Source organism: Strix aluco, chromosome 22 (assembly GCF_031877795.1).
Source record: "Strix aluco isolate bStrAlu1 chromosome 22, bStrAlu1.hap1, whole genome shotgun sequence".
Taxonomy (NCBI): Eukaryota; Metazoa; Chordata; class Aves; order Strigiformes; family Strigidae; genus Strix; species Strix aluco.
Genome location: NC_133952.1, coordinates 1,390,223 through 1,414,854, shown reverse-complemented (window position 1 = coordinate 1,414,854; position 24,632 = coordinate 1,390,223). Strand labels below are relative to the sequence as shown.

Sequence of the window (24,632 nt, the reverse complement as noted above, 5' to 3'; positions counted from 1 at the left end):
TTTTGTTTTTTTTTTTTAGCAAATACTGACTGATCCTGAGGTGACCTCCCAAGAGGGCAATATAAAAAAGGTAGGATATGGATCAATCTTATGCAAGTTGTTTTACTGTCTGGCTTTGAAACACACCTAGACGCTTTTGTCTTCTTACTTTGAACAAAGGTGTGTAGCGCAATAGTGTCGTAAAAGTTTTCCAATGTTTGGTGTTGCTTTTTTGGATTAAGTATTGTGGTTCTGCTGGCATATTTTTCTGTCTTTTTGTGATTCCAGTATTTATGAAAAAGAAAATAATAGTTTGAAGTGTTCCTTGATTCAGCTACAATATAAACAGCTACCAGTCCAAGTCAAAAAACCTCATTTACCTCTTTTCCAGTAAAAGAAAATGTTGGTCCTTTGTTAAAAGTGCTAAATTTTTAGAGGTCACTTCACCATGTAAATGTGGCTTATGTGAAGTTGAAGGGAAAGGAATAGATATATGAAAGGATAAAATTTAACTCTCATGATGCATTACCGGTGCTTTTCATCACATTTTGATGCTTAAACTAGAATACTGACCAGAGAAAAATGTGTTCCAAATACAGCCCAGCTGTATAAATTTCTTCATAGTAGCTGTGAGGCAGCCTCAGCACTACATATTTCAGTAGCCAGTCTACTCTTTTGGTCGGGGTTATTCTCAGGAACACTAAAATGACATTCTTTCCGTGGCTATCTTTTGGTTAACGGCTTTAGTAAAGCAAAGTGTTACAAGTCATATTCGATTAGAGCCTCTCTGGATGTGTAGAGGTAGTGCGTCCTTGTTGAAATAATGAGCCAGCTGTAATTCTTTTCATATGCAATTGTCTTATAATGGGTATTCAGAGTCTTATTCATAAAATACAAGTTTTTGAAAGTGGAAAGTATTTAAAATTGGAATTTGCAACAACTGCCATTTTTATTCATCCATTTAGGCGAGCTTCAATACTGTTTCTTAACTCTGAAAGCTAAAAGGAAACACTTGTTTCACTCTGCCAAACAAAGTGAAATATAATACTTGTCAGGCTCCAAAGTTAGTTTGGGAAAAGCTATTTAGACACATGTCCGGTATGGACCGTTCTATTCCTACCATATTGAGAAAAATAAGGTTTTATTTCAGCAAGCCAGGCTACCAATATGAAACGTCCTTTGACCATCTGGTGACCTTGCGGAGGACCTATCGCAATACTGCTGAACTTTTTACCTTGTTCATCTCCATAACTCATTTGGTGTTTGTCTCTGCCTCTGTGGGATCCTTTTGTCTGAACAGACATGGTGACAAGGTGGCAGGTTCTTATTATCACAACGCACTTATCACAAGGATGGAGTAAATTCTCCATGGCTCAGGACTGCTCAGCCATTTCTTTCCCAGTCTTTAATTACAATATCACAAGTAAATTCTACATCCCTACCTCACAGAACCTACACTGCCCTAAAGAGAGCAGGCTTTGTATGAAACAAGGGTAGAAGGAAACATTAGACTGGCGGCTTTATATGTTCAATCCGTGGGTTTGTATTTAAACTTCATTACTTTCACCTCAAAGGAGAATGTTGGAAAAACTACCAGTCTTTGAAAAATACTGTGTCCTTAAATATTTTCCTGTACAGCAGGTATAAAACTGGACAATTATGATATTTGACAAGGGGGGAAAGGACTGGCCTTCCACTTCTGTCTTTTAAATGCATTGTAGAGAAGCACTAGTGGGAGTTTATGAGGTGATAAATTTATTGAAGGATGGGCAGTAGGGTTTTACAGCTAGGGTAAAAAAGGTCAAAGCGGTAAGGTAAAGAGTTCAAGTCTAAACTTTATGGCTTGTGAAAAGACTACTGCTAGACAGATTTTCAGTCAGAAGAAAATGAAAAATAAAGAATGAAAAATCATTCTGTACAATTTTTGTAATATCTTAAAATTGTTTGTAAGTCATACTCTAGCATTTTGCTCCAGTGGTACAAAGCTCTCTTGGGAGGAGATTTCCTTTTCTAACCTCTCTAAATCATTCAGTTGTCATATCCCTGAAGACACAATAGTTGAGATTTGACTTCAATTTACTCCTATTCCTTCAGAGATAAGTTGGTGGTGAGAAGGTGACTGAAGACAAATGTAACTGTAGTGGGTGGGCTGATTTAAACTAGGAGAAAAGTCAGAGCCAAACAGAGGGACCATAATTTTCAGTGGCTCATTTGACTGACTGCTGGATCACAGATTCAGAATTGGGTAGTAACAAGGACTAGAAAGAGAACAAAATCTCTAGAATGCAGAGAAAATCTGTGAAAACAGTAAAAAAAAATAGAGCAGGGAAGGGAAGCATGGTAGCAGTGAGGGGTATAGGAAGATGCACAGGAAGCAATCTCTGCTTAAAAATTGACCCCAGTATTATTTCTGTTGTTAAGCTGCCAAAAAAATAATGCTTTCATAGGTAGCTTCCCATAAACTGAAAGGCAGGGAAAAGTCTGAAGGTGTAGCATAGCAGACACTATTATATTGTATAATAAAGCAGGCCCTTTTCCAGCTTGGAGCAAAATGAGAAGTATTTTCCCACTATGTCCAGTATTTTTCAGTTTGTATTACTGTTATTTCTGCTGGGACTACTAACACCAGAAAGTTGATTTGTTTGTTAGTGGTTGTCTCACAAGAATTAAGATTTCTAGCAATATTACTAAAGGACCTGTATCCAGGATCACTTTTTCCGTATCTGGAAACGTGCTGTGCCATAGGCTAAAACGTGGTGTCCTCCTAACAGGTTTTTCTTTTATCTGCGTTGCCTGCTGATATTTAGTTTAACTTGCACAAATATACATCAGCTCCTCATCCTGTTTGTTTAATTTTAAATAATCAGTTGTGAATGTAATGCTAAAATAGGAGATTCGCTCTTTTTGGTGAACTGAATGCCCACATTCAGAGATGTGCACAAATGTGTAAGTTATACCTGTGGGTATATTGTCCCATAGTCCCAAACGGCGTTTTTTCCGAGCCATCTTCCTGCAGTCTGTTTATTTTGCTTAGAGAGCAGCTCACGTGTTCTCTTGCTCTGAATTTTCTAAGCTTCTCCAGTGCATTTAATACATTGAAAAAAGGGCTTGTTATCATTATCTTCATTGTCATTTTGATTTAACTTTGAGAGGGAGATGAAAGATTTAGACTTCCTCTGGCAGGAAACAAGGCCAGTGTCCATTACAAGACACCTTTTTTTCCAAGGAGCAATGCTACGTGTATTTATCGCTCCTCTAAAAGTCACTTTGGATGATGGTTTGAGAATCACGTTGAAGGAGGCTCTGTGTGCAGAGCTCCTAGCCAGCCTCCTCTGGATGGGCTGTTTTTCTGACTGTGGTGACAAGAGACCTCAGGGACTTCTCTCTTCAGTAGACTCTCTATTTAGTTTCTGTTTACTTAGAGGGAATAGCCTGAGGGGCTACTGGAGAGAAAACATCTGTGGGAGATAATCTATAGAGTTATCTATCTATCACTCTTGTCGACCCTGTCTCCCTTGAGAGCAAGCTGAGAGACTTGTAATAAAAAGGCATCGCTGAAGAGGCTTTAGGGACAAATAAAGAGACATGTTAAGGGCCAGCTGAAAAAGGATAGAAGACATTATTAAAGCTCAATAGCTGTCTTATCAAAATCCAATAGGATAGGCATTTGGCAAAAGGCTTTAAATTTATTCTTTGACTTTCTCGAGAGCTTGAATTTATCCATTAACAAGAATGTACTACACAGGGAGCGGGAGATGCTATCAGCTTCAAAAGAGTAGGATTCAGTCTGGTATTGTACAAAACACAACAACAAAAACTGAAGACAAAACCAATTTTTTCCCCTACTTTGGCTGACTTCATACATACATTGCAAAATACTAGAAGCTGGTAATATAATGCTGATGACACTATAAATGTAATTTCTGCAGCATGGTAATTTATTCTTCTACTCCCAAATCACATAGATTTTTTTAAAAAATAAAATTAGTGTTAGAAAGCCGGGTGAGATTAGAAATCTCAACCTCTTAGAAAGCATCAAGTAGTAAAGAAGAAAGCTAGGTAGATGGAAAGCTTTTATTAAAACAAAAGTAAAAACCAACTAATGTTTTGTTACTGCAGATGCAAAGTGGGATAAGGGCCATAAATCTCTCCAGGTTTATTATTATATACAAAATGCTACAGGTCACAGGAACCATCTGATACTTCAGAAACACATTGTTCACACAAGATGATTGATTGATAATTATGATAATTTGCAAAATGATTATTTGGGTATTATAACCATAGTTTGTCCCACTGGATTGCTGTGAAGACATTTTCTATATCATGGGCCGTCAGAAATGGCCTCTGGCAACAAGGGATATGGAAAGGTCTGGCCGGTCTCTCCCAGTGGGATCTGTAGGACTGATGAATGATGACCCAGAGGAGTAAGAAATCAGACTTCAATAAGCAGTCAGGAAGGTAGTTAGAGAAGAGCAAGGGAACTGTTAACTGTCTTTTGTGGAGCAATTACTAGCTGGGCCATACAGCCTCAGGCCTAAGCACAGCCTGTCATAATATTATACATGCAGAGAGAGATTGACTTCGAGATTTTAACTTGAGCTCTTTAAAGTTCCTGGATTTGCAGCACGTCACAAAAAATACGTTTGCATTTCTGCGTTTAATATATATGATGAACATATGTATTATCTATAGCTACTAAAAGGTGTTCTAAAACTGTTAGTAAAGATTTAAAAATCCAAATTTCAGTGATATTTCTTCATCTCTCAGTTCTGTATATTGAAAAATCAAGCTCCAATCCAAATTTCAGTGATATTTCTTCATCTCTCAGTTCTTTATATTGAAAAATCAAGCCCCCAGCTTTAGTGGTTTTAAAACAGTCCTCATACTTACTGAGAATTTACGCTGTTAACCAGACTGAATTATTTTTAAAATATCGCCTCTTTTGTGTGCTTAAATTTAGGTGTAAAAAGGAGAGAGCATGTTCTTATAAAATGTAGCAGACTATTGAGAGCTCGAAGACAGCGCTGCACAGTGACCAAAACTGGAGGTTAATGATGCTTCACAAAACCCTGTGAGATTGTGTAACAATACCCAGTTATCATAGTTAAAGTCCAGTTTCAACATGATCACTGCCTTACAGTTACTATTTCAGAAAGAGCTTTAATTTGCTTGTTCTATAGGTTGTATCTTTATGAAATAAAGGTATGTTTAGCTGCCACAAACAGAGGCAGCTTTGAGTTGATTTTTATAATCTTTTCTTGAATAGACTTGCGTCATTCCAATAAGCCCTGGACAAAAGAGTGGACAGTTGTCTGAGAGTCTTTTTTATAACATTTCTCTCTTTCCATTGTTAGAGAGCTGCTAATAAAAGAACCAGGAGTCCATTAATTCAGTGAATGAACATATAGTAAAGTCAGTTCCCTCTTGAGAACAATAATGTTGCGGTCAGCTTAGGTTTCCATGGAAACTAAGTACTTCTTAGAAGTTTGCATCCTTGATTTTGCTGAAATGAAGCATGTAAAGTAAAAAAAAGGTGTAAGGCTGGCACAGAAAAGTTGGTGAAGAGAGTGATGGTTAAATTATTTTGCAGGAATAACATTGTACGTTTTAATTTCTGTGATACAGATGTTTGGGCTTGACTGTGTAGTGTGTGTGTGTATGACAAATGATTCCATAAAGAGTCTCTGGGGATTCCGAACCCATAAATCAGGCCAAGTTAAGAGGACTAGCAGTGGTTGAGCTTGCTCCCTCCATATCTCCAGTACATTCGAGTCAACCGTAGCCACATGCACACAGCAAGATGTAAACAGGGTGCCTCAGCGCGGGGCTCGACTTCCAGTAGCTTCAGTAGTAGCAATGATTAGGGTGGTTAATGGCAATTTACTGTGTTCTCTGTTGGCAAGTTGATGCAACGTATGGAGACAGTGTGAATGCCTCATACAATGTTAAATCAGACCTTTTTGCAAAGTAAGTTGGTTCTTTTCCTCCCTTCCACTCTGGGCAAGTTCATACTTAAATCCCTACAGCCACCGGTTAAACCAAAGAGCAGTGACTTTGATTTGTTGTTTTAGCACTAATTTGTAACCTGCTGCCTTATTTTCATGAATAAGTGAATTGCTGTAGCTGAGAGGGAAGTGTCTGAAACATATTGCCGAGCTATTTATACACGTTGTTCCGAATGACGTGCATCTCTGTTGAACAATATCTCTTAAGATAAAAGTGTCCGTTTAACTTCAGGCATAGACAGTTACGAGAGGTCACCTTGTCTTTGTGTAATGCATCTCAAACATAAACACACAGGCTTTATGGTGGCCTCAAGTTATTAACAAAACCAGCTACACGTTTTTGGAAGCGAGGAGGCAGGAGGCTGTTCCCTTGACAAAACAAACCAAGCCACTCGCCTCGGTCTGATCTGCTGCGTCTCTGGGTAGGAAGTGTGAGTCAAGTCCAAACTGCTGTCTTGTTTAACCCCCGTGCCCGACTACTGGCCTGCTTGAGGGGGGAAAAGCCAAAACCACTCCACTAGTGATTTATAATGAGTGTCGGAGTCATATTTCAGCATCAGTGCAACCTCATCTCATTAGGGCAGAAATGGTAATTCATTAGCTAGCTGGTCAACTGATTCATTCTATTCCTTTTTTTGTAAATGGTTCAAAATATGTTCCGTTCTGTTGATGAGTAGTCACAGAACAGCACGGTCAGCCACCAGCCTCACGTGCTTGCCCTGGCTCGGTCGCTCACCTGGAGAGCTGCGTCTCCCGGAGCCGGCGGCTGGGCCGGCAAGGTCAGGCAGTTCCGCAGAACAACGCGACTAAAGGAGACTTGTTAAGGCATTTTGGCTGAGTAATCAGTTATGCTAAAGCTGTACGCAAAGTCAAGGTTTAGGAACTTTTTTATAGCTAAGAGCTTCCTAAATACCGTGAAACGCCCATGTCCTAGCGAGTGAGCGCTCTACTTTGTTTGTGAAAACGTTCACAAGCACACGTGAACAGCTGTAACACCGTTCTCACAATCCTGCTTCTCTCTCAGTGTGCATATATCATCAGTTTCAGTGCTTTGGTGCTGAAAAAACACATGTAACTTCATATGTGAAACTAAAACCACTCTACATACATGTTGATTCATTTGAAGCAAGACAGGTTTTTAATTGTTTGCATACCTTTGAGCACATACTCTTTTTTTCTGCTGACAAAACGAGCTGCACACTGAAAGGCTGGCATTTACGTACTGCCTGCAAGACGATTGCTAGTGAAATAATATTCTGGATGATTAGGAGGTATTACAGCCTCTACTCAGTTTAAAAATGCCAGAATGCCCCAGAGATCCCCATGAATCTGCTGCCAGCCGGCCCCTGTCAGAGCTGAAGGCAGCACTGTCTGGAGCCCAAAATCAACTTCAGGAAGGTCATGTGAAAGAAAATCCTCAGTCATCAGGAAGCCCTTGGCCTCGTGGCCTTTCTGACATTTTCTGACAAACCTTAAATCACCAGAGTAGACAAAACATCACAAATTTTGGAATGATGGCCTCTGGGATTTCAAAACTGTACGTTCACTTGGAAGGTAACCCCCACCTCGGTCCGCGCCGCAGTTCCTCCTTGGACGCGGAGGCGAGCGTGCCGGGAGGTATTCCTGGAATTAGCTCTGGCTTCGGAACCACCCGTGGGACGGCCTGGGAGCGCCAGAGGGCTGGAACCCGCGCTGCAGCGGAGGAGGGAGCTGCAGGCACGCCTGCCTCTGTGTTGCCACCAGTTTATTTACACAGTACTGGGAATATACATCAGTGTTGTAAGAATAGATTGCGCTGAGCAGGACAGGTTTCTGTTCCAGAGTGAAATTTGGAATCAGGATTTATTGTATACATTACATACATTATAGAAGCCAGATGGTTCTATTAATGTAATCTGTGATCTTGAGGTGTGTGCAGTATTCGGTTAATCACGTTGTGCAGCTATTAAAGAGAATATATATCAGGTAGGAGGCCTATTAGAGCTCACTAGCTAAAAAGAAAAACCTGGACAGTAATTGGGGAGGAAGGAAAAGGGGGTGTGCGTGTGAATAGCAAGGAGAGTGACTTGAAGTTGGCTCCTAGCACCTATGGTGCTGCTTTAAAAAGAAAAAAAGAAAAGCCAAAAAGCAGGGAACTGGATGCCAGTGACCTATAATTAAATATATATATCATAGCAAAACCAAAAAATGCTTTTTGTTCTTTTTTTTTTTTTTTCATATTATGCTCTAGAAATATATCAAGGGTTTACAAAGCAGTAAAGATATGACTGTTGTCCCACGCGCGTTCCAGGAGTGCAGTATATTTTGATGATGCCCGTTAGATGGGGTTTTAGATTAGATGAGGTTTTTATGAGATTATAAAATATGTGTTCTGAAAAAAAGCCCAAATTTATTTTTCATAGGGCAGTTTTGTGAGAAAAATAATTACCAGAAGTCAACTATTCAGTGATGTTCAGTAGTACCTTCTATCTTTACCCATGGAAATTTCAGCACTTCGTAAGCAAGATAAGTTCATTCCCTTTGCTCTTTGTGGCAGATACAGTAGTTGCACGAGTGAGTGCTCTGTGCTAAAACCTGCAGTAGAAAACTGGACTTATTTGAGGGTAATGAGAAAATTTTGGCTCCATGTCTTAATGATTGTTCTCAAATTTTTTTTACTCAGTATGGATGTTTCTTTTCACAACATCCTGAGTTTTCAAAACTTTATTTCATTTTGAGTTGAGCCCAAAATACTTCACTTAAACCTAATTGAGTTATACTTTCAGATTATTTCCTTTAGCTTCTGATAAATTTTAATTTCTGTGAATACTTTGATTTAATCAAATTGTGACTTTTCAACAGCGTAGGCTTGGGTTGGGAAATATACAATCAATTCTAGTCTTGGCTTTAATTTATATCTACAATGGCAGTGAGCAGTTATGTGGTATTTAAACTGATGGGGACTTGCCAAGATTGGAGTCCAAAATCCCCTGCATGCTAATTCAGAGACACAAGAGCTTGCGGGGCTGATTTTGGCCTTCCCAAGGAGGAGATAAAGCAGCAGTTGAGGAAATTGCAACATGTCCAAGATTCTACGCTGGCATCATTCATTTTCAGACCTCCCAGTTCAGCCAGCACCAGGGCAGTAACCTGTTGTGCCCGGGGCTGCGAGCTGCGGCTGACGGCCTGCATTGCTCAGCAGCCAGAAGAACGGGACGTCGCCTCTGCTGCCATGGATCGACTTTGGATTTTATGTTCAGCCAGTTCAGTGTAAGATTCAAGGGACCTACGGCACTGGCCCTGCTAGAATTGGCAGATCTGAATATTCTTTCGTGGGCGTGGGTATATCTCAGAGTAATAGCAAGAGGTGGTACAAAGTCTGAAAAAAACCTAATGGTTTGAAGAGTTGTTGAAGGTGGCCTAGGAGCGAGTTATTTGATGGCAACCTGGAAGTCAGATACAAATTTTATTTTTCTTCTCCCCGCTGGCTGATCAGCAGTTTCTAAATTGAGCAGCTCCTCACAGAATTTGTGAGCCGTAAGAAAGGAGCATGCCTGATGTGAGACCGCGGGGGCTGAGCAGGTGGCCGCTGGCACCACCACTCGGGGCCTCCGGGGCCTCGCCAGGTCCCCCAGGGCTTTGCTCACACACAGAGGAGGGCCCCGCTGTGGCCCCGCAGACCGGCCTGTTGGCTATCAGCAGTGCTCTGCGGCTTGTAACTCTCTATCTTGTTGCCTTTGCTTTTACCTTCACTGAATTGGCAGGGACTTCTTTCTGATTGACACATAACCCTAAAGATAAGATAATGGGAAAAAAAAGCATGAAATGTGAACATTATCCTTCCATTTTCAGTTATGATTCGAGTAATTTTCACTGAATTTCCAGCTTTAGCTTGATGTTGAGTTTTGAAGATCCCCTGATTAAATTCCTGAGTGGAGAATGAACATTATTTCTCTCTTAATGCTGCAGAAGGGTTTTTTGTGACAGTTCCTGTCCAGTCGGGCCAGCTGTAGGGATTTGAAGTCTGGTTACTCTTCTACAGTTCTACGTGTGCTATTTGACCAGCTGTTAATGCACACAGAAAGGTTGCACATTTATAAAATATTTAAAAAAAATAGTAGTAGTAGAGGAACCTCAATTAGGTGCTTAGATCCTTACTTGGCTACCCAAGTGATTGATTTTTTTTTTTATTATTCTTTTTTCCTCCTTGTTTTAAAATACAATACAGAGGTATAGAAAAGAAGTATAGAAAGCCGTGGAATAGATTATAAACTAGCTTATAAACTTCAGAGTGAGTTTTCCTCATGCGAGTTTTCCTCATGCTTCTATTTAGGCTTAATGTATCCTCTAAGTAACTGAAATTAAGAAATCTTCTGTCATATCGAGGCATCCTATCTCCTAATCTTCATGAGTTAACCGATTATTTTAGGGGTTTGTTGAAATGAATGCTGGCCTCAGAGGAGAGTGAGTTTAGCTTGCTACTGAGCATTTTTCCAGATCATTAATAATTACTGTAGAGATAGTTATGCGTATCTGCTGTCAGAACATTTTAGACCCTGGCTGGTGCAGTAATTCCTTCTGTTCCAGAAGAATAAATTGCAAGTCCAAAAGAAATTGTTTCTCTTAATTTCCACTGGAGTTTCAGTCTTAAGCTTCAGCCTGCATCGTGCAGGAGATGACTGGTTCTTCCTTACTTGCAGTCTGGTGGGAACTCTGGAAGTTTACATAAATGCTATTGCATGAACGTAGCTTTTACCATTTAAAAATTAATCAAGAGGAATTTTAATTTTTCATCTTTCCCCCTGCAATTACACATATTTATATATAAAACCAGAAAAGTATTGACTTTCATTGTTCATTCACTTCCCTTAATACCTGGTTAACTATTTTTCTCTTTCTGTAGTTATGCCCAGAAACAGTTTGGGGCTACCTGCTGAGTTATATTGGCAAACTGAAGCAGTCTCTTACTCAGCTACTGCTGCCTTGAAATGGAGATTAATAATTTTCGTCATCATGGGAATCTTAAAAAGGTGAATCCTGAAAAACCTGTGGAAGGAGTTCAGCTATGATGAGGCCCAGGTTGCCATGTAAATCTATACACCAAGACAAACACTGTCGATCTTCCGAGATGCTCAGCTCTGCTCCAGTCTGCCTGGAGTGTCATTATTCTGACATAATTCCTCCTCTGTTAGCTCATATGCTTCATATGGGTGGTTGTTTCTTTTTCACCTTAATTCCTGTTAGGAGCGGAGGTCTGGTGCAACCCTGTTGGGTTATTTTGTCCAGTTTCCTACAGCCGCATGCAGTAAGGATGTACAATCTCTCATGAGTAGGTTGTGCCGCCCCCCCTGTCCCCCCCTCCCTTAAGTAAAATAATTTCTTTCAGGCTTTTTGTCTTCTGATGACTAGAACATGTCTTCTAAGTTCCAACGTAAATTTTTTCCTGGCAGTTTATATTTGCTGGTCCTTTTGCCAATAAAAACTTCTAATTTGAATGGTATCCCATCTTCCATTCCAGTTCTGATGTTCACCATGTGCTTATTTGTTCTTTGCTTTGATCGGCTTACCGCAGGCAGCGTCGCATCTCCTGCTGAGCAAACCTCAGTTTAGCTGGGCCGCCCCTTGTGCAACTGGGCAGCCCTGGGGTACGGAAGCGTTAGACTTCCAGATCATGGTCATCTTCCCAAGGCACTGCTGTATCGGTACACCTCTAATGCCTCTGGTAGTGGCATCCAGCAAAAACCCATCCTCGTCCTGAAGCCAGGATGACTTCAGGCAAAGCACTTTGCTTCTTTGTGCCCAGATTGCTGTTCACACGGCTGTATGATCAATTCTGCTTTTTAAAGTTTTTTAAGTCCAAGAAAAGAAGTCATAATATTAAGAAGTAGACATTTTAATTATTATTTTCCAGATAACAAGATTTTCTCAGAGTAACAAAGTCAGAAAAACAAGGTTTATTATTTAATCCTGGTATATGTCTGTGTTATTTCTGAACCTAGACCAAGGCTTTAGCCATTTGCTATATGAATGTTTGTGTTCTCGTGACTTGAAAGTGTTACATGGACGGAGGCTAGTAAAATGACCATGACCGTGAAAGCAGATTAATCTGAGATGATTTTAAATGGCCCTTTTTGCTGTATGATAGGAAGGTTGGCAAACAAGTCACTGATGAATGTTAGAGTTTGCAGTTTTGTTTGGTTTGGAAACTTGCTCAGAAGTTTGGATGCATCTCTGAAATTCAGCAGAACCCTTTGGTCTGAAAAACATTGATGAAAACCTTGCACATGACTTTTTTTTTTTTTTTTTTTACATTAATTTCTTCTAATTCCTCACACTAACTGGGCTGGAAATACCCAAGAAATAGGTTTCCTTGTTGTATTTTCTCTGTTCTGTTTGTAATGCCAGCCAAAGTCTTAAAGTGTTTAGAAGCTTATGTGCATAAATAATGAGAAAAGAAACTAATAGGCTGCTTTTTCTCTGGAAGTTCAGAAATGCTTTAGAGCTGGACAAGGCTTTGAGTGTGTGTTTTCCTTCTTGCAGAGGTTCAGTAGAATTAAAGAGCAAGGACTTTTTCTGTCGGTCTATCTAAATGGATTGTTCCATAACAAAGCAGAACCACAAACGTAGATATGCTTGGCATAATGAGCAGTTTTTAGAAGAGGACTAGATAGTAAGTGAATGGTAAATATTATGAGTAACAAACTCATACGCTCGTGATTTATTACAAAAAGGGATGGATAACCAAAAAACGCCTGATTGCAACCCTAGCAGATTTGGCCCCTGCCTCAAACTGCCTTCAGATGGATGGAGTCCTGCGCAGACCTGTTTGAATGACTGGAAACAATTGCTTTTACTGCGATCATGTTGTGCCAGAGGAAAACCCTTCATATTTTTAGGCTTTGAAGATGCAGAATATATTTTTCGGATATGTGGTTAAATTAGTATGTAGTGTCAATCAGAAAATGTGCTGGACTCTTGTTGGGTAGGAAGAAAATTCTGCTGATCTCATTCACTGTATCATCCCGTATCTCTGCTTGCTCTGTTAGTCTTGTGCTTTTTGTGCTCTTTTTCTATGATGCTTAAATATGTCAAACATATTTATAACATGAATTATAATAGCCATGTGTTTGGTAACTCTCTTTCTCATTTGTGAATAATCATACCTCTCTCTTTGTATTTACACAGCCATGATTTACCTTTGTTAGTAGCCCTTCTTCCCCCGCTTTGTTTTCACTCACATAAAACAGATCACCTGCATTTACTGTGCTTACACAGTGCTCCCCCTTCTCATGCTAACACAGCACATCAAATATTTGTTTGACTTTTCTTTAAATATCTGCCTAAATGAATAACCATTTCCTTTTTTAAAAAAAGGAAAAAAACCTGCTGAACATCTTAATTCATGGGTCACAACTGCAAAGCCAATATGGTGGCGGAGGGAGACCCTCTTTAAAAGAAACAGAAATACTTTAAATAAATAAATTCGGTCTGATCGTGCTTCTACTGGAAAATTTCTTTAAGATAAGCAGATGTCATTCTGTAAAATAAACAGCTGAAGCTAAAATTCATATTCTGCATTAACCTAAAGGGCGATCATCTGTATCACACATCCATCAGAATAAGATGAGAAGGAGCCAGCCTTGTAGCACGGAAGGTGTGGGTTAGATGTTAAGAAAAATGAAATACTAGAATAGTTTAGTACCTGAGTAGACTCTCTAGGGAGGAGATAAAATATCTGCCACTGAAGGCTCTTAAGAGGTTTAGACAAATACCTGCCAGGAGGGACTAGATATACACAATCCTGCATTAGAATAAGGGATAGCCTAGATGACTTCCTGAGATCCTTTCTAGCCTTACGGTTTTTTATGGTGCTTATAAGTTTATCTTGTTAATCAGTGTGAAAGCAAGCCGTGGCGTAGAGGAGGCAGGGAGGCTGAACGTGGCCTTTCATTCTCTAGGTAGGCTGCACGTGCAGGCTGAGGCATACTGAAAAATGTGAGATGGGGCAGGGAGTGCTTTTCTTCTCATTTTAGACTTTTTTTTGCTTTTCTTTAATGGTGCCTGGTAAGTTTTGTGCTCTTTGTTTTCAGTATTCCTTATCAGCCAAACGTTTTTCTCCATTTTCAAGTGGATTTGGTGCTCAGGAGAGCTGGCAGGTCAAGAGAAAGTTGATCTGAAGGGCTGAAAGTTACCTCCTAAACTCCTATGTAGTTGAGTTTCCTAGTATGGAAAGCAGTTGATCCAGATTCTAAAACATGTATTTGTAAACACCTGGATAATGGAAAACCAGAGAAAAAGAAAAGATAGGAAAAAAAAAAAGAGGGGAGAAAAAAAGAAAAAAGCTCTAGTATTTGCAATTGTAAGCCAGAGTTCTGAATTAATTCTGGAAAACAAGGATGATAAAATATGGAATAACAGATGCAATAAAGGATAGCAAATTAATGCCGAAATGCATTGTGCTTTTATAAAGAAGGTTTAAGGTGTCAAAATATTTTTCTGTTTCAACATGGAAGTTATTTGTCCTTGTGGCTGACATTGCTTAGTTTCTATGTATCGTTGCAATGGGTGGAAACATCCTTTAACTGCCAGACAGCCCTTACCGATAAGCCGGCCAATTAATAATGTTGATTTGAAAAGCCCAAGAATAGGTGAGAAAGCAAAGTCCTTTGGTAAGTCATATTTGCACAGTATTAAGAGTCCCCTTTTACCTGATCTAGTAAACATGGTATTAGGAACTCTGCGCTTGAAAAGTTGAGAGACCATAATGATACGTGTAACTGATAATTGCCACTCCTAACTATTCAGCACCCACTTATCGTGCCTTTTGTACATACATACCTTTGAAATAGGCAGCTTATGGCATATGTATTTCCCTTTCCTAAATACTGATGGGGTGGGTTTTTTTTCTGATACATTGACCTGTTTTATCAAAGAAGTAAATGTAGAGGAGGAATCAGCAGTTCCTTCAAAGTTGGTGGCCCTCAGATTGTAGACTTTACGTTCGGTCTGGATATGCAAACAACCCCCTCTGTTTGCTCAGCTGATGCCATACTCTTCTCTTACCGCATTGCTGTATGCACTCAAAAGACAAGATGAATACAGTTTCTGATGAAAACAAAAAGTGATCTAAATTTGTAAGAAAATGCCGAAGCAATTCACTGAGGTAATTGTAACTAATTCCACACAGCCACTGCTTGTTACTTTTGGACTTTGGCATGAATCCGCTCAGTCTCGAGCAGCAGAAATACTAAAGATGTAAGATAGTGGCCCACAGAACTAGTCTTAATCACGAGGGAGGCTTGAGCAGAGGAGAAGTTGTCAACTAGCAGCAGAATGTACTCTATCATCTGTATCCTTGTATGTTCCTGTACTCTTAAAAGGCATAGAAATGGAATTAATTAGAAGTAGATGAAGCTGTTTGATTAAAGGGCTTATTTGTTGCCTAGACGTATGTATAGGTATAGAAATGCAATTAGTTTGAGAGTGCCATTAGCAGTGTCAGAGACCAGAAGTAATAGAGCTTAACCCTCACAAGAGCTGCACTGTAAAGCCGTGGGTAGTTCTGATCCCTCAGTGCAGGACGTGTGTTACTCTGGAAGAGCCGTTTTTACCTCTTAACTCTTTCTGTGGAGTAATTTCCAGCACGAGTTACCCTGCTCTGGGAAAGTACACACAGTGCCAGCTCCTTCCTTCCTGCAATAGAGAGGGCCGAAAACAAGAAGTACGTCAAAGGCTTTCTTTAAAATATGCAAAATACATAAATTTGTCAGCTTTCAAAAATCCCTTAAAAGTACAGCTCTGAGGCTCGCGCAGGGCAGGGACCTGCTTGAGGGTCTGTTCCTGTATCGCTGACCTGTAGCTGTGTGGTGAGAGAGTCTGATCGTAACGCGTGTGGGGTTAGAAGGACGTCTTTCAGAAGTGCTGCACGGCGCTGCTGCCTTCAGCAGTTTAACTTTATCAGTTGCTGCCTAAGTTCACACGCAGGGAATGAGGAGTTATCTGCACTTCTGCTCAGGGCGGACTTTGAATGCCTCTGCGATGTGATTGAATGCGTCGTGTAGGCTTTGGGCTATTACCCTGTTGTCTTCCGAGATCTGCAGAGGGTGAGGAGGGGAACACTGACTGCCTGTAACTGCTGCCAATGTTTTACTTGTCCTTGCTGAGTGACTTTTGAGGTTCAGTATTTCTGCCCAGTACATTACGTGTTCCTATTCTTCCGTGCAAACACCACTGACCTCAGTGCTGTAGTGCGAGTATTCGACCCCAGGGTTCACCACGGCCAACTCACTGGTATGTCGTGATGGTCCACAGTCGTGAAACACCTGAACACTTTCTCGGGGAGAAATACCAATGTATGTGGGACCCGTCGTGTCGGAAAACGTTCACCAACATTGGTCAAGGTTGGAACAGACCCACCCTTAATCGTCATAAATGTATATTATATATCTGTGCTTTCCCTTGAGAAAGTACCTTACTTTAGATGAAAAGAAATGCACTTCATATTTCAGCTGATAATGAGAAGTTAATAAAATTGGGATTTTGTGCAATGCAGGACCTCTGACATCTTAATCTTTATTAAAGAGACTTAAACTACCAGGAACTGCTGGTGCTGACTGGCACAGCCAGACTCAAGAAACACCAGGAGAGACTGGTCAAATGAACTGTTAAACAACTCTTCCTAATCCATCAGGAAGAAACAATAAGTGCTGGAAACATCTATTTACCATGCATCAATCACGCTTACCTAAGCAATTTCTAAGTAATTATACTTCTGTAATATAGTTCCTGAGATGACTAGCCTGAATGAGACATTTGCTTTATTAAAACAAAAAAATTTACTTTAGTTGACATATCAAATGTTGTTTCATATTCTGACAAAGTAGTAATTTTTCTGGACATAACCTCTACTAATTGTTGTGTTAAAATCCTATCTGGAATCCAAGTAGCTACTTTTCCCTTTTAAAAGCTTGACAAAAGGAGGGGTTTAAAATTTTTAAGTGGTAGAGATTTTGTCTGTTGAATTTTGCAAAGTCAGTAAAAAAAAGCATTTGGACCAGCTTGCCAAGATGTGACCTACGGGAAGGTGATATTTTGGAGGTAGGGGAATAATAATTGATCTTTGCTGCAGTAAAAGCTTATTGCCTTTTTCCATTTTTTCTTTTTTTTTTTTTTTTTTTTTAGTACTTGCTTTTATCCAGAGGCATCCTTGTAGGTGCAAGGAGAGATGCACTTCTATAAGGAGCTCTGATGGTCTCCAGAACAGAACAAGTTGTATAGATCTAGCTGTTCTTGTTCCTAGTACTGAAGGTTTAAAACTCTTGCTTATATTTTTCCTGACCAGTATAACGTTCTAGACTAATAGATAAATTAATGAAGAGCAATTTGTATCTTCATTTTATATAGCTATACAAATGTAATATCTTGTGTCTTGTTGACCTTTGATGTTTGAACATTGTGGGGTTATAAAAACATATATATATATGTGTGTGTTTTACAAACCCATCATTGTGTGGGGCTTTGAAATGTCGTTTTCTAATCCACTCAGAGAAAGGGGAGGGATGGAGTCTTTGTCAGTATCCAAGCAATTAGGATAATTAAAAAAGAAAGCTTATTGGGTAAACATGCTCTTAGATTGTGACCTCTTAATTAATGGACTACAGGGAGAAATTACAGCAGTGGCAAGATAATTAACACATGCATTTAAAAAGAACTGTTAGACAAGGGTATTATAGGATAGTAAGACACAGATTTGAATCACCGAAGGACTATGGAGGTGAACAAACACAGTTGAACAAGACAAGATTTGCATGTATGAGTGCCCCAGCACACAAGAGGGAACAGATTAGGTTAACTTTGTTATCACATGGAGGCGGCTCCTTAGTAGTGTGTTCCCTTCAGTGAAGGATTGTAAAAGTCCATGCTGATTTTTGTACAGTCCCCATGGAGAAGAATTCTGCCACAAAATGTGTTGCCATTTCTAATAATTCTGAATATTGCTAGTAGAGTGTTGGAAACCTTCTCGCTCCCCTTGGTGTGAACGTTGACAGGCACCCGTCAGCGTCAGGGATGCAGGATGGAACAGAACGATAAAGCTTGGGGGGGGGTCGCAGTAAGTACCTGATCGAGGCTGGTTTGTGGCATCTTGCACACGTCTGCCTGGTTTTGTTGCTCTTACTAATTCCAGTAAATATTTTGGAAACTGTATCAGTCATTTTAAAAAAAATGAAAAGTTTAGGAACCAGCTTGTTATGTTTAGAAGGGTTCTGTATTTCCAGGAGACAAGAAAGAAATCTTATGTCACCTCAAACTTTCTATGCTTTAGGAGCTCTTCACCTTCGTAACATCACAGACATGTATATTTTTCTCTCCCTTCATCTCCATGCTGAGACATCTATTTAAACTGAAACTTCCAGTAAATTTCTGAAGCAAATAGAGCAGACTTCAAAGAAATCCTTCTGTGTTCTTTCACACGCTCCTGTATAGGTGTGTACCCTGTGTGTACGGCCAGAGAAGGCTGCCGTGGGCCCGGCTGCCCCAGAGCTCCCTGTGCCGACCCTGGGACACGCAGGAGCGACACAGCCAGTCAGAGGGTGGGAGTTTCACACCCAAATATCCTGTAGCTGGTCACGGACAAGAAGCAGATGATGGTATCTTGGCTGCAGTAAGCACTTAGGAAAGTGTGGGAGATGGTGAGGATAAAAGTTCTCATATTGCTAATGAACCCAATAAAAGCGTGTTGGGAAGAAGCAGCCTGCTAGGACAGGGATCTTGGGAGATCTTCCTTAAAATTATAGCCTTGTAACTGAAGGGAAATTTGAGATCATTTCCCTCCCTTGGGTGAAACCAGTCCATTACTGGGCCCTTTTAAACCATCACTGCTGACAGTGATGTGAAGCCACCTTTTGCAAATGCCCCAAACTGAACAGGGTCCCACTTTCTCAGAACTGTCACTGGATCTGCTCGACCCTTGTCTGTGCCGCGGTTCCCCGGGCAGGGCCCTCTGCGGTGCTCTGGGCCTCGTGGGGAGGGAATTTGGCTGTGCAAGACACCCGCTAATCTGCATCCCCCAAGAGAAGCCATGAGTGTAACGAACAGAGCACGAGTTGATCCGTAGCTGTCATCCCGTGCGATTTCTGGGCGACCTCCGTCGTCAGCAGCTAAAGCCGACCCCTGGCAGAGCCAGACGAGCGATAAACACTCTCCTCTCCTTTTGCAGCGCCGGGTGGCTCGAGGAGAGCGGTGCGGGGTCTGCCTGCTTGCGCAGGGACGGCAGCTGGGGCTCAGCGGTTTGCAGGCGTCTTCTGAAAAAGCAAAGTATAATTTGTAGAGGTTGGGTCATGTGCGTGCTGTTGGGTCCCAGCAGCTGATTAAAAGTAAGTCATCACCCCCAGTGTGGAACTAGCTCAGCCCAAACAAGCTGAAATACCCAAGGCAGACACTGTCGGACTGATTTGCCACTTTCTGTCACTAAAATGGTCTCGGTTTTCGCAGTTACAAAGCGGGGCCGTGCAGGCTATCGAGTGGGATTTCTCAGGCCTCTGTCTTTATACATGAGCAAGTAACTTGGACCCAAAATGGTGGGAACAGCTTAGATGTGTGATGGTTATCAGTAGTAGTTATCAATAATTCAATAACTAGTTCTTAGGAAACACTCCATCCCTCGCCTGAGCAAGAGGAGCGTACATCTTTCTCACCTGTGATTATTTTTTCCCCCCTTTGGACTTCCGTCCATTTTTTCAGGAAGAAGGGCAGAATTACATGTAAAGATCAAGGTGGCCTTGATCGTCAGAACTACCTCTGGAATATGCTTTTTGTCTCACAGTGAGTGGTTCTGGGCTGGCTGTCAGGACGTTGGTGTCCGGGCAGTAGAGGGAAGAGAAGCTCACACCGTCAGGGCTGAGGTCTGTCTGATGGAGCATCGTGTGTTCCACTGTGACCAGCAGCCAGTGTCTCAGGAGGACTATAACAACGTAACAAAGATGTGATGGCAGCACAGAGAATTGTCATAAATCAAGCTAAAGCTTGCCCAAACTGCAGCCAGCCTGCAAACGAGGTCTGAACTTCGGGACGGGATATGGAGGTGCTTTGTCTGTGTCGATTATCCCGTATGCACGGTGTACAGCAGAAAGCAGTTTTCTGTGCTCTCTAATCATTAAATCTCCTAAACTCTAATTTAAAAAAAGAACAAACTGCAGAGAAGTCTAAAACTAAAATGATTTGTGTTAGGAGATCAAACCTCATGTTAAAAACGCATACACAAGCCAAAGCCGAGTGATTACGTACAGTTTAAGAACATGTGATTTGCATAAGTCCCCACTCCTCACGGTATCATGGGGAACAAAGAGATGCTCTGCCAAGCCAACATTTCACGTATCCAACCGTGCACTTATCCCAAATCCCACCCACTTCTTGGTAAGTCTTAGTATTGCTTCTTTTGTCTGCATATAAATGTCCCTGTTCAGTACAGTGTTCATCCTACCTGGAACATTAAAGATTCATGTGGACAAAAAAAAAATTTTTAAAAAAAGCTTTATGAATGTTTGATTAGTGACTTGGGCCCCAAATTTTTAACTAATTGAGTACATTAAATAGTATGTCTCTGAAAGACTAATACAAGACACTTTTCAAAGCTTCTTTAATAAAAATTCTATTTGGGATTTGACCATAATGGCTATCCTTGCTTGCCAAAACATGACTTCTTAGCAGGTGACTTTCATCAAGTACATCTGAAATAGTACCTAAATGAATTAGCAATAAAATGGACTTAGGCCTAGCAGTAGGAGCCTCCATTAATCTTGGGTTAATCACTAAAGAGATGCCATTCACTTTTCTTAAGAAGTCACATTTTTCTCCCCTTGCTGGCGACCAGATTTCATAAAGTAACATATTTCTAATGAAAGGGCTCTGCTTGAATTAAAACCCTGAAGGTTTATGCAGATTTTAGTTTTGATTACTGCTGGCATGGGCTCTTAGCAGACTCCGGAAGGTAGGTCCGCAGTGAAAGAGTCCCAGCATGCAGTTCATAATATTCTTTGAAATAAAATAGTGCACTTGTACTTAGTGGCTTTAATCAGCTCTGACTTTTGATAGTCAAACAATAGCTAATTACAGTAACACCTGCCTTCTAAGTCATGTCATGTAGGTTATTGCCAACAAGAGACCTTGTATCTTAGCTGCATGATTATTATAGAGTCTAAAACCTATCTGTTAAAAAAAGAGGGGGGGAGAAGAACTGAGTTTGGTAGCCATTATACGTATTTTTATTGTCTGATGCATTTCTGGCTTTTCTGTTTGCAGTTTTCTGTGTTTGAAAGGCAAAGAGTTGGTGTTTACGGCCAGATTAGAGATCTGAGTTTCAAGGAAAGGGATATGCTTTTGCAGCTCTCACTTTGCTGTGAAGTAACGATAGATAATGCTGAATGTATACATTTCTAAACGTATTTGAATGTGTCTCAATTTTCAATGTAACACAAAATTTAAAATAGGTTGTAAGTTGTTCATATCATCTGATCTCTGGTCTGTAGCCACAGAGTGGAATTTTATTTCACTGTCATTAAATGCAATGGTACAGTGAGGGGGACAAAGGCCCATTTATTTCGACCTTCATCAAATTTGGAAGGGTTTCATAAAATAAAATACCCATCTAAGAACCTGATTTTGAAATAACAGACAATGTTTCTAAAAATAAATCCATACCTCTTTTTTCCCTAATATTTGCTTTTACTGTGAAGAGTACAGTCAGAGGAATTTCACTGTACATGCTAGCTGCTGCAGAAGCCATAAATTATTGTCTCATTGAAGACTCCTTTCTCATTAATTTTGCTAGCAAATAAGGCTTTTTTCCCACAAACTCAGTCAAGTGAATAATATCAGATGTTTGCCAGAGGCTCAACAGCCACTGTAACAACTCCCCAGGAGTCAGAACTACAGAGATGTGGCTGATACTGCGAGGGATGTCCTTCTCCACACCCAAAAAGATCACGGGTCAAATTCTACACCCAGTTCTGTCAGACTTGGTCTCAGAACCGTGTGACCAGTCAAGCTGGTCATTTAAGGGCATTTAATAATCTGACCATTCAGCAATAGCCTGAGAATGAAAAAGGGACAAAATGGAGCCATAGTTAGATCTTGTTTTGCAAAGTGTATCTCTCTTAGGAAAGCCGCTGCATTACAGTTAGGTTATGCACAATGTACAGAATTTCACCGTGCTCTCCCCATGGTTTTGAAGGCAAAAAGACGAAGCTCTGGGAAGAGTGTCATCCTCAGGTAGCTCTCCTCTGACTGGCAATAGAACATCTCAAAATATTTTGGGACTTTGACAAGATGTGATGTATCTCTGCTCTAGGCTTTTCATCTGAAATCTTTTCATTGCTGTCGGCAGTGGCAGAGCAGCTAATTTTGACAAGCCACTTGCACATTGACCTTTATTATTTAAGCTGCTGCAAAATACCCAGGCTTAAGGCCTTATGTCAGGCAGTCTGTATTCTTCATAAGTGACAGTCCAAACCTCTTACAGTGTAAGTACATGAGATAATTTGAGGGAGATGCTCTGCCTGAGGCGGCACGCAGGTTGTGTGGGAGCTGTGCTGCAGCATGCCCCGCAGCCCTGGCACGGCAGCAGTCAGTGGAAGGGCAGAACCCACTGCGAACAACGAGGCCCTTCCTCTCTGTTTGGCCAGTGGAGAGACCAAAACACAAGGCAGGAGAAGACTGTGCGAGACTGAACCGATCGGGCAGTGGCTGAGCAGGGAGTAAAACACAGGGTTTCTTTTCCCAAGTTGCAGTCCAGTGCTCTGTCATGCTGCTTCCCCCCTGAGAAGTGTAAGGAAAGACAATTTTGAAGTTGTGTGTAGAGTACTCTGCTGGCCAGAGGCGTGTTAAGACTCCAAAACTCAGCACGTGATCCAGCTTGTTCCTCTAGGACAGAAGAGTTTCTGTCTTTCCTGGCACCTGAGCACCTATCCTAGCACAGATTTTGCCATTTTATTTAATGATTTGTACAGAACTTTGATGTAAAGCTGTACAGCGGCCACTCCTCACGTTTTACACAACTGAATCGCAGTCTCACCTGATACACTGGCTGCCATATGCGACGGAAACTGGGTCGTGAAACAAGGCGTTACCTGCTCTGTGAACCATCACATCCGAGTACTGAAGATGTGGAGTGGTTTAAATTTCTCTTTGCAATCAGACTGTGTGTTTAAAAAACATTCCTTCTGGATTATACAAGGAGTTTGCAAGGGAGTGCATTCAGGGTTACCTTAATGAACAGGGAGCGTGAGTGTATGTTAAAAGGAATTGTTGTTAACTCTGCTTCCCAAAGCTACTTTTAAGTTCAGCGTTTAATGGGCTATTTTTTCCCCCGTAAGTTATTCTTTCTCACTCTATCATTTGTCATGTTAACCTCAAACTGTGTAGTAAGAAATCTTCTTTATATCAGTTACCATGTTTGCCATCTCTGATCAGTTTGATTGATCATTGCCTCAGCCACAGGTTGGTAATAAGCTGTTTTGAGAGAGACACACATTTCCCATAGGACAAAATTGGCATGACAGCATTATAAACTGGCCATTTATCAACCTTCTCCCTGGTGGTCACTGTCTGAGCACTGCTAGGCAGGCCGGCAAGCCAGGCTTCTGCGGCACTGCGGGGGGGGATGGAATTGGAGCCAGTGGGCACCATGGTGCAGCTAATACGAGAGACAGTAATAAATGACGCTGTATTTGAATCAAAAGTGTTAGTGCAAATGTCACGCTTAAAGTCCACCAACTTCCTGTTCGAAAAGGCTGCTCCTTCGGGTGCGTGTCAGATTGTGCTGCTTCCTCAGCTGAACGGTCCTGCTCCAGATGGGGGCAGGTCAAAACTATCAGCACAAGGAAAATGCTTCACAAGAGACGATGAGGTGCCTTTCCTGTACCACAAGGTGACGATGCTCTCTGCTGTCCAGAATACTGACTGTAGCAAACTCGTCTTAGCTAACGCACCACGTGCCTCAGGATTTTATAGGCTCTGTTTGTGCGTGTCTGTAGAAAAAGAAGAAAAAAAGAGAAACAGCACCTAAACCTGTTATGCAGATATTGTTCACTTACATTTTTATTTACTTAAAATCCAGGGCTGGAATAAGGTGGTGCAGGGCCCCCAGTGCGCTGCAGTATGGTCACATATCCCAACAAGCAGGAGCAGATCCCAGCCTCGGGAGGAGCAGCGGGTCTCCTGTGCAGAGCTGGGCACCGGGAGCACGGGGAGCTCCGCGCCCCTGGATCTTACACCTCTGCGGCGCTCGCTCTGGGTCCCAGGGATCCCCAGGGTGGGAGTAACTCTTGGAACTGTTGCTGCAGGTTACTATGAAGACTCAGTAACCATTGACGTCAGGCAGCTTTTTCCTTTCTTTTTTAGTAAGTTTCAAAGTATCTTTTACTGGTCCGTGATCTGGGCAGTTCTTTCTTAAATGAAGATTTATTCAGGAAATCACCCATCCTACTCTCAACAACAAGCTTAGAGAGGGAGTGGGAAAAAACCACAAGATTTCAGTTCCATGACTTCAAGATATGGGTGCCAAGCTGCAAGCCCATATTGTCTATATTTTAATTAGGCCTTGATTAAATTTGATGCAGGAGTTGAAGAATCCCTTTAGTTAGAACTTTCGAATGAAACATGACCAGAGAA

General features: G+C 41.1%; 1 protein-coding gene across 2 annotated transcripts in view; it reads left to right on the top strand.

Annotated features, from left to right (window-relative positions):
* PRDM16 (PR/SET domain 16) overlaps window positions 1-24,632 on the top strand; it is a 342,713-nt gene that overhangs the window by 174,660 nt on the left and 143,421 nt on the right. For both annotated transcript variants that reach the window (XM_074848082.1, XM_074848081.1), the window contains exon 3: window positions 20-70. In XM_074848082.1, coding sequence (XP_074704183.1) covers window positions 20-70 — 51 coding nt within the window. The remainder of the gene's footprint in view (window positions 1-19; window positions 71-24,632) is intronic.